General features: G+C 36.0%; 1 protein-coding gene across 3 annotated transcripts in view; it reads left to right on the top strand.

Moving 5' to 3' along the window:
- Positions 1 to 1,254: 1,254 nt before the first annotated feature.
- Positions 1,255 to 11,076, top strand: part of LOC123306497 (AT-rich interactive domain-containing protein 4A-like) — a 51,114-nt gene continuing 41,292 nt past the window's right edge. The window contains exons 1-7 of one of the 3 annotated variants that reach the window (XM_044888534.1): positions 1,255 to 1,602; positions 1,657 to 1,764; positions 1,824 to 1,992; positions 2,073 to 2,238; positions 2,360 to 2,566; positions 8,041 to 8,236; positions 9,940 to 10,285. In XM_044888534.1, coding sequence (XP_044744469.1) covers positions 1,600 to 1,602; positions 1,657 to 1,764; positions 1,824 to 1,992; positions 2,073 to 2,238; positions 2,360 to 2,566; positions 8,041 to 8,236; positions 9,940 to 10,285 — 1,195 coding nt within the window. In that variant the 5' untranslated portion in view covers positions 1,255 to 1,599. The remainder of the gene's footprint in view (positions 1,603 to 1,656; positions 1,765 to 1,823; positions 1,993 to 2,072; positions 2,239 to 2,359; positions 2,567 to 8,040; positions 8,237 to 9,939; positions 10,286 to 11,076) is intronic. The other 2 variants (XM_044888533.1, XM_044888535.1) reach the window with 2 other exon arrangements.

Here is an 11,076-nt window from a genome sequence, read left to right as displayed (position 1 = left end):
TGCAGAGCATGGCGGGCCCATCACAATGTCAACTGTTAATTGTCGGATGAAGTTTTGGACTTACTTAGTTTGTCATACCTCTTAGTCCTAGGCACATACAGTCCCTGGCCATATTATTAGACGCATTGATTCGATGCAAAATCTCAATATTGAATTATTAAATTGAATGTATATGTTACATATACTTCATCTGTAAATGGTTTTCACATATAATATATCATACTCAATAAAAAATATTGATTTATTGATGATTAAACATGAAATTCTAATATTTTGCTGAGCCACCCTGTGTAGTTATGAGAGCTTCATACTATCAATGCAGAATTGTTCGGTTTGCTGCATTCGAAGATAATGATTTCATATGTGGATTATCGAAATAACGTCCGAACCTGCAGAATGCAAGACGTCCACTGGAAGACATAGTACTGATTCATACTTAAGTACTAATACTACAACATCAAAAATAAATGCCAAATTAGAACAATTTATAAGAGTCGTAGATGAAACTAACATTCTGTGGAAATGAAATTCAAATATTCTGCTTTTTCCTCGAGCAATACCAGTAAATATAAAAAAAATCCTCAGTGCGTCTAATAAACTGGCCAGGGACTGTAAGTGATCTACTGGCTTGGTACAAAGATTACAAATAACGCAGATCTGGGACCTTGAATGAAATAACATTAACATTATCTGTAGGTATGAATCCAGAATCTGTTTGGGCATACATGATGGCCTTGCAAGGTTGAGAAGACGGGGTGGCAGACGAGATTATTAACCGCAAATAAAAAAAAAACTTCGGCAGAATCTTCCGGGGTTGAAACAACCCAAAAGGTTCAACGCTGCGAGATCTGATAGGTATCTAGATCTAAACCTTCTCATAAAGAAACTTATCTAACACTTTTCCCAAACTGTCGTTAGCCGTTGTGCTTGGTAGCAGGAGGACACAAAACAACCAGCCGTTGAGCCGTTGGAGCCCTCCAACAAAAAACTGCCCTAATGAGAGCTTTCTGAGGGAGGGGGAGCTCTTCTCTCCGTCCTCCTAGTGACGCCCATGACTTTTCTAGATACTAGATTAAGTTTTCTGTTAGCAAAGAGTATCAACTTGATGTTATAGTAAGTATAACATTGTTATACTTATTACTCTTTGGTGTTAGCTAGAGCAAAGATTGTCTTTGAGTTAGAGAAGAGATGAGAGATGAAAGGATACGTCAGTTGTCAACTGTTGTTCTGTGATGTGTGATGTCAAATATGACATCTGTCATCCATATGTTTAAAGTACGGTGCAAGTGTTATTTGTGTTATTGCAAGATTTCTCTTTGGCGGATATGTAAAATTGAAAAGAATCATTTTTTTGTCTGGTGAATATGAATAATATGTCAATGTCGAAAATAACTGTTCCAAGAAATATGTACAAATGATCCTTTTACGTGTATAAATATTAAGATTTCTAAAGACGATCCTTCCCCAGAAAGCATTTAAAAAAATAGCAAAAAGATTATATAGTGTTTTTGCTTTGCAATTTAGTTTTTGTTTTCATTATTCGTTTATTTGTAAATTTCCAATATTTCATATGTGTAAATAGAGAGGAAAAAAATTAAAATGGTAAGTTATTCAGCTGTTGTTTAATGGAAAATTGAATGGTTTCTTTACTTTTAGAGTGATGATCCTCCTATATTACCTGTTGGAACAGCAGTTAGTGCGAAATATAAAGGTGCATTTTGCGAGGCGAAAGTGAGCAGAGTATTTCCTCAACTAAGATACAGGGTATATAACAAAAAAGAAATTATATGTTTATTTTTATTTACTCTTTGTTATCCTTTAAGGTTTCTTTCAAAGAACCCCATACTGGAACCGAAACTCTTAAAGAGGAACATATTAAAGCAACTGGACCTATTAGAACCGGTAGAACAGTGCTAGCATGGCATCCAGCTCAAAAAACGTTCTTAGAAGCACAAGTTACTAAAATTCAAGATCAAAGTCAATACACTGTTGGTGAGTTCAAGTTTCAAACTTGAAAAAAGTTATATCAAAATTTGTGATCTCTGCCTCACTCAATACCTTTCATTTCGCAGTATTCGATGATGGAGACATCACAACTTTGAGGAGAAATTATTTGTGTTTGAAGAGTGGAAGGCATTTCAATGAAAGTGAAACTTTAGACCAACTGCCGCTTACACATCCAGAACATTTTAGTAATCCTGTGATAGGAGGGAGAAGCAGAAGACGAAATAGAAATAGGTAAGAATATGAATGCAGTAATGTGAGGCAACCTGAAACATGCAGAGAATCAATGAGTGCTCTAAATAGCAATTGACGGATTAATTTATTTCACATATAATAATTGATTGAATGTTTTTAGGGAAGATGATAGTGAAGGAGAGCATGAAGAGGCTGATCCAGAAATGGAAGGTTATCATAGTGAAGTTGGAAGAGTTGTGTGGGGTGAAAATTTGGAGAAGAAAAGAAACAAAGACTGGCCACCTGGACTCATTATGATGCCTAAAAATACAAAAATTCTCAACACAAAAGAAGAATTCTTGATAAGGTCATTTAAGGATGATCGATTGTGAGTGAACTGAAGTACAACTGAATATATTTTATATTGTTCAATATACTTTTTATTGCGAATATGATTGGACAGCAAAGGGCACCCTAACAAATTGACAAAATCATTGGGGACTGTAGAACAGGCAAAGTATTTCCCAGAATGGGTGTGTGAAAGTTTGCCAGCCCTATGTAAACAATGATTTTGATAATTAATTGCCCTATAGCTCGCGCCTATTTTGTGCTCAAAAAAATGCTCTAATATGGGTCAAAAATTCAGAAGTGGTACAGAAAAGAATTTTTGTTCGGTTAAAGTCAAGAGAGAGAGATATGTTAGTATGAAACTTGCATATATTTTACTTAAAAATAGCTATTAAAATGACATTCAAATAACCTTATTCAAAATATTTGAAGATAATGACCAAATCTAGTATAAAAATTGGCTTGACTTTGACGAAAAAATTGTTCAAAAATGATTCCACACTATCCAATATTTTCAAGGGCTGAGAGCTTTGTCAGTTGCTAAGTTAATTCAGTTAATAAAAAACTATTTTTTGGAGTTCATCACCAACCATGGCCAAATTTGGCGTTATCGACACATACTATTATATTCAAAGCTGCTTTATTGCCCCGAGACTCCACAAGTTCGCAGGTAATCAAAGCACATGAGATCCTAAAGTTTCATCTGTGTGAAAATAAGTTATGTCTGGTCGCTCTGGGACCTTACTCTATAATGACGCTAAGGGCATCTCAATACTTTCAATCATCTTTTTGGATTCAGCTCATTGAGTTTAATGTTGCGTTAACACAGTCGACACGATCATTCCGGTCAGCCTACTTATGAGCCATTGCACTAATTCATTTTGAAGAAGTGAGTTGATACATTTGGCTCAATTGCGCGGCATAGCGCAGTTTCACATCTTAAGTTCAGCCGTGTGGGGTACCGCACGTAGAAGAAGAAGATGTTTGAGTCTCTCCATCTGCATGTCGGTGCATTATGGGCTACAAGGCCTCAGTTGGACCGGAAGGAGGACTATCTGAAGCTGAGATGTAATGTTGTGGCCAAATTCCTTCCCAAAATATTGAGTACCAGAATTTACCTCACTTCCAAATAAACTAATCAAAAAAGAGAAAAAGTTTTATGGTGGCTAGTCATGATGTTAAATCATGTGCTTGACTCCGAATAAACTTTTTCGCCAGCTTCATATTTATTAATTCAAAATTTGATTGGACCTGAAAACCATTAGAGCTGTGTGATGAGGTTTGACTCGCTAGACGTACCATTGCGCCAGACACAAGCAAGCTATATGCATTGACTCAATTCGCGTCATCTAGAGGAAAGGGATTATACAATAGGTTGTATAGGAATCAAAGCTTTCGATCTTGACTGTCTGCCGCCAGGCAGAGATATCAAGGACGATGCCAAGTTGTTGTAGGCGTGCTTTGGGTCTGCGGTGTCCTGTAAATACAGATATGAGAGAACTCAGTTTGGTTGTAGAGAAGTCTAGTTAAGATTCGGTGTGTTTGATGGTCGGACAAGGAAAAGCCCATTGTGAGTTACAAGTGGGCTAAGCTTGTACTCAAGGACCCTTAGTTCTGTCTCTCGGTCATTATGTTCCTCTAGTATGGTTCCGTAACTGAGTGCCCAGGTAAACAAATGAGTGGCAGTCTGCTGCATACGCAAGTACCTGCGTTGAGTTGCCAACGCCGTCAAAGCACCAGAAGCTGATTAGACAGAAAAACTAATCTATCTGGATCGTCACAGCTAATGTGTGAAGACTGTGATTTGCTTGTCTTGCCTCTCTTCAAGTTAACGAAGGGAAGAGAGGTATAGTACCATTGCCGACTGTTGAATGGTGTATTATGAATTAAATAAATGAAGAAGTTTCCCAGGTTACAGTAGGAGTAGATCGGAATGCCCACGATAACATAAGGCATGCTTCCCCTATACGATGCCCCCATGGAGATACTACCCATAAGTTGTAATTGGTCGTAAAGAGCTGCTTTTCAGTCACTTGCTGGTTACCCTGGTCTGAATCAAGGATTTTTTCGGATATTTCACCTGACAGCAAATATGTCAAGTTTGGAGTTTCACAGCTGCATGTATTCCCAGGAATGGAGTACTCTCGGAACGCAGTATGCTTCAGCTGATACTTAGTCCTAAAAGCCACTAGCGCTGTTTCCATGCAATGTATTTCCACAAATAGCCTGGAGAGAGTGTCTGGCTTGGTGAATGGTTTTTCTACATGGGAGATCCAATTCAATTTTCTATTTCGGTTTACACCCAGATATTTGGCATCTTCCACTGGTGAAAGCCGCAAAGAAATGTGGAAATAATTTGTAGTTTCCTCTTTTTTTATTAGCGTCCATAGCTTGGTGGTTAGAAGCGTCGGCTCAGTATTTCGCAACCGCAAGGCACTGGGTTCGATCCCGGGCTAGAGAAGGAATTTTCTAGTCTATACGGGTACGGGCCACCATTCACTGTTGGGTTCAAAGTTCAAATTAACAGTGCTGTGCCTAAGGTGGCGTAAGGACACAGTAACAAAGCCTACACAGAACACAACTGATTCTCCGAACTCGCACAAGCTTACGGAGCTTCTGAGGGGCACTTCGGTACCAGGTATCAGGATAATATGAATATCATATCATAAGTTTCAGTTTTAGTAAATGGTACAATCGAGGGCTTGTAAGGATTAATCATTAACTGCTCTCTCACACCAATTTCCAATGATGTTTAGTGTTTCCTGAAGAGCAGCTGAGATGGCAGCATCTCAAAAAACAAAACGGCTACGTCATCCGCATATGCTTGAATATACAGAGTGAAAATGCGACAAACGGATTCCATTAACTGAGCTGGATTAATATCGAGAGGTCTTAAGTTCCTTGGTTTAGGATATACATTTCAAAATTCAATGAATCTTGAGCTAATCAACAGACTGATTTTAAATTTTGGAGTCGTGTTACCTTTTTCGAGCACCTTCGTTAAAAAATTGTTAAAAGGTTTGTTCGCAGAGTGGTTCAAAATGGTTGTGAACTGTACAGAGCAAGCGCAATTCCATTTTAGGGGGACGAAAATCCATTCGCGCTTGCTCTGTACAGTTCACAACCGTTTTGAACCACTCTACGAACAAGCCTAATATTAGTACCGGACAGGGAGCAGTTTCTTTACTTCTTCTATAATATTAATATCAGATTATCCTCTACATTGACACTATTCGCAAATCCAATTACCGTTGAGGGCGCTGCGAAATGAAAACAAACTTTGACATTTGTCAGTACTCTTTTCGAGATTTGTACGGCCTAACAGAGTTTTTCTAGTAAATCAAAATATTTATCGGAAACATCGGAAGTGAATTGTTTGATTTAGTTTCGTAAAGAAAGATCAACATTCTTTGGAAATACCTAATTCATTTGAACGGAATTAATTGTGGAATAAAGCGGTGAACACATATGAGCGGCCGCGGCCACGATCACGATCACGATCGAGAAGCGTCCCATGCAAATGTATTTAAATTATTTCAATTCCATGTTATGATATAGAGGTATTCCTCATACTGAAATCTCAAGAGACATAAATATGATTCGGCTCATGGAACAAGTTCTACAGATGAGAAAAAGCATTCATTTGGAAGTATGAAAATTATGAACTTGTATTTCTAAATCGTCAATTGAATTTAGCAGAAAACTTTCGCAAAGAAAAATCGTTTAACCTAACTCCTGCCAGTTGAAAGCACTGGAATCAAAGATATTACATATGTGTAATATCTTTGACTGGAATAAATACCTTTTCCAATATTTTTTCGGAATCAATATTTCTATTCAGAAACCCAGACAATAATCCCAATATAACTTCTCCAAATAATAATTTGTTGGACAACGTGAGATAAGAAAAAACATGAGGAACAAAACTTGTTTCGACTTTGCAGTACCGACAAAGTAGTTTCGTAATTCAGTCGGCAGAGGGCGTCTAGATTTTTGGATTGGCCAATACACATTTTTATGAGCATATAATAGTAACTCAACTATAAAATCCAAAAACTTTGCTTGGCATGATCAAACAGGAACAATAGAAATATTTTTATTTATTTCTTTCTATTAGGTCGATTGATATTTCACTCTATATTGTGTACAATGTCGCTTATGACTATATTCTTCATTCATTCTGCTGTAAGAGTACACAAAAATTAATTACTTTTCGAATCCCAAATATCTTGAATGAAATTTCATTAAAACATTTCGAATTTTCATGAAAAACATGAATCTTGTTATGATTTTAATGTTGGAACACTTACGTTACATAATTCCCCAAATTCCAAACGATGGTGTCACTTTGAAATGAGAATTCAAAATAAGTTAAAATTGGATAAAAATAATTTATTCAGCAAAAATTAGAGAATAGAAAAATTGTAGAACAAATCATAACCGAATGTTCGAACTAGAAGAAAACCGGAAGAACAGAATAATTTTAGTTTAGAAATTGTTAATGAATGCTGGATGATTCAATATGGATGGAGAATAACAGGAATTAGATTATATAGGATGACCCAATTTTAAGGTATATAAAAAAATTAAAAATTTTCCTACCCTGGTCCTGATTTTGTTAATTGCAACAGTATTGAACGAAGGCTGCAAAATATTAAATCAGTATGTGGATAGGTGAAGATTTATTGAACTTGAGAATTTCGCTCAACACATGATCATCACCCTGTATATCCTAACCGAAGGCCCTCAGGAAATTAGAATTTCTTGATTTGAATCTACTCTGATGACCTCAATCAAGGTTTCCGTTCGTCGCATTCTTGACGGGATACCCTGTATACATAAAGATAAAATGATGATTGCCATTAAGTCGTCAACCAAGAGGGACCATGTCCCATGGCATGTTTCGCCAGTGATTCAGTGAAGGCATCATTAGAGGAACCTTTTATGTATAGGAAGGCAGCTATCGTGGCCTCTTTGTTAGAGATTTTGCCTACAGAGTTTTTTAGGGCATGATGAGTGGATTAGCCTTTCTGAGAAGCATACCGTTTGCAGGATGTTTCCACTCTGTTAATTTTGACTTTGGCTTACCTTGTGAAGTTCATGTATACAATATAAATATTAAAAGGATTGATAAAAAAAATTATCTTCAGCAACAAAAGGACTACCCATTCTAAACCATGATGAACTACTCGATTATTCATGAAAAATTGCGATATTTAAAATGAAAATTCAGTTGTTCGAGCATTTTTCTAGAAAATATTGACATATGAATTTCGTACGTTACTTTTTACTCACCCTGTATACTACTCATGTGGAAGCTCATAACAGAAAGTATTTTCGCACAATTAAATCTCCCTGTCTTCTATTTGTCTAGGTTCAGTAATCTTTACACTAGATGTTTGGAAAACCTAATTGTATTCCATAAATTCCTCGTAATTTTAGTATGTATATTAAGAATTGAATTAATTATCATTTTATCATTTTCTGAATTGATCTTACAATCCCTTCTTTCAGCTATAATGTTCCAAAAAAGGATGTGATCGAGTTTAGTAAAGAAGTTGGAGAGAAATTGGAGAACAACAACACCCCCTTTTCTATAGGAGTTCAAAAAGCTCTCAAATACTTGAATACCGGTGAACTTCCAGCAAATTGGGAGAAGCATTTTCATTCAGATCGTATGGAAACAGATGCAGAATTGAATTTTTCCGATGTGAGTAAACAAATTTTTCTGAATTGAAAAAAGTCACTGTGATTTGTCTTTCCATTTCCCAACATAAGACTAAAGAACAAGTGGAGTCAAATTGTAATTCAATAATTTATTTCGTACGAAAGATCTTATAGACATTATTGAGTGAAGTAAGGTGGGAATTTAGACTCTCGATCCACCCGTGGATCAGAATTTCCCATGCATTTCTTATGGGCCTAAAAATGACACGTACATCTCGACTGTTTTAGTAAATTTCTTCTTCTATTGGAATAGTTTCTATGAACCTAAAAACAAGATCCATTGAAGTTTGTCTTAACTTCATTTCGTTTCTAACTTCATAAAGCTGACATCATCCTAATGCGCAAGCGTCATATGTGCATTTTCCCTGTTATGATTAATGATTGACGCACAGTAGAAATGATTTACGACATACGAATATCTTTAGAAGAATAATGGTTTTAACTGATGTAGAATTACCTTGGAAATATGATCTAACAATGAAAGCACCAATTTTGCATCTATCTATTAACTATTAACAACTAACATTCACTTTTAGTTAGCGATATTCCACCTGAAAGTTGAACCTGCATAAAGTCCTATGTAAAAAATTTTAAATATGGATCTCCTGTCAAGTCAGTAATTCCAACTTCACTTATATTGTCTATACTCCATTCACTTTTATTTTAGCACTCGGTTGGCCATGGAAATTGACACATTTTCCACTCTGTATAGAACGAAAACGTGGGATTTGATATTAGAATATAAGAGTTACCTATTATTTGAATCAGCGGACCTGAACTCTAAATAGCACTTCTATTCCGGAAACCCCGTTTTCTCTCTTTTTCAATCACTTTCGGCATTTTTGTAATATTAATTGATATTAGTTGTGGCAACGACGTTATGGCATTAACGACATTTCATGAGTGCCAACTTTACTCCGTTCTATGTAGTTACAAAAACTTGAGAAAATTATTTCATGGCCAACCAAGTGCTAAAATAAAATTAAATGGAGTATAGTTTGAATGGCTCCATTGTGTATAAAGATATCCAAGGTTTTTTCCCTTCGGAAAAAGTGAGCTCAGTGCAAAAAATTTTGGGGTTTGTTCTCGCAGATATGTGAAGCAATATAACCCCACAAAAAAGTCACAGAGAGCCAAGTCACATGATCGACATGAGTCGGTCCGGAAACGCATCGTGCAATTGTTTCTGTTGTGTGTCTCACCCATAGCCCATAGGAAACTAGTGCGCAAGTCTACCCACCTCTACCTTGTGACTAGACTCCATGTGCCTTTTTTTGTGGGGTTATATTGAGTCACCAGTCTACAACTTTTATTGAAATCTCAAGATCTTCTGAACAGATGTTTTTGTTTTTATGAAAATAAATGAATTTTACTGCCTCTCCAAGTCGTTCGTTTAGAACCTCTCTTTATTTCATTTATCTCCAGAAAATTGAAATATCAAATATGCATCTACTAAAAAAGTTGTGCAACATTAAATTTTTCGCCTATTTTTTAGAAAATTCGTTTTTATACACATGAAACTTTTGGCACCTTCTGAGGGATTTCCTTTTTAGCAATCTTCGAAATTTGATAAACTTATAAAATTTGTAATTGTTCAGAGAAACACTGGCCGGTGATTTATAATTATTATTAAGTGCCTCTAGCAGTGAGTTTTGAAGACAATCTTGAATATATCATCTCTTTCAGTCTTCAGATGATGAACCTTGCGAGGAGAAAGATAGATTTGTAGCTCAGCTTTTTAAGTTCCTAGATGAGGCTGGAACTCCATTAAATAAGACGCCAACCATAGCCGGTGAAGATGTGGATTTATATAGACTTTTCAGCGTAGTCAATAAATTAGGTGGTTATAATAAAGTTAATAACCATAACAAGTGGAAAGCTGTCACGGGAAAACTCAAATATGGCAACAGTCAGTCCATCACTAATCAAGTAAAAGCTGTTTATAAGAAATGTTTATTGAGTTTTGAAACTTTCTACAAAACATTGGGTGTTACTATGTTGACTCATTCAAAATCTAGTAGAAAGAATAAGGGTAAGTACTAAAATTATTGGAATGAAGTTTTACTTTGCATTCATTTCTAACTTGCACTGATGGGTGGTTGATCGATTAGTACCTACCTCCACTTCAAACCAATAGGACCGGGCAAACGCTAATGTGAAATATTTATCTTGCTTGTAGGGTTCGTTAAACCATTTGCTGTTGAATGAACAACAAACAGTGTTGTGTTGAAATTATCTGAAAAACACAGAACAAAACTTTACCTATATCCTAATGGCCGAATGCACCGTTTCATAAGGCGACAATTAAGCTATTAAACGACTTTCAAGCATAGAATCTTTATGAAAAAAGGCGTTTAAGGAATTAATTTCGTTTAATGAAAGGATGCATATGGCCATAACAAGCTCTGGGCCTGTCAGGGGTTTCACATAAATCTTCGAAAATCGAGACATATCAGTTTCTTTCAAATGTACCATTATAACGTTCGTTCAAAAAAATTCGTCGTCAAGTAGGCTATGGAATTTTGAACGTCGATATTTCGTGTCTAATTGTAATTCTTAGCCCGTGCTATACTATTTTCCAGGTGAACTATCATTTTAGCATTTTGGATTTTTGTTTAATTAAAATTATCAGCAAATTATAAAGAGGTTTTTACGGACCTGTGAAAGGCTTTTACTATTGAATCCTACTTCAAAATTGGGAAGAAAATTGAAGGAGAATGGAAATATTCTGTTCCGGCGACTTCATAGAAGCCTATGTTGCTGTAGATTATTAAGGTTGAATTTTTCCATTGTACTGTTTTGCAATGTGTTGGCGAAACAGGT

The sequence above is a fragment of the Coccinella septempunctata genome, chromosome 2 (genome assembly GCF_907165205.1).
Source record: "Coccinella septempunctata chromosome 2, icCocSept1.1, whole genome shotgun sequence".
NCBI lineage: Eukaryota > Metazoa > Arthropoda > Insecta > Coleoptera > Coccinellidae > Coccinella > Coccinella septempunctata.
Note: the sequence above shows the minus strand (reverse complement) of the source record. Positions and strands in the feature narration are given on the sequence as shown.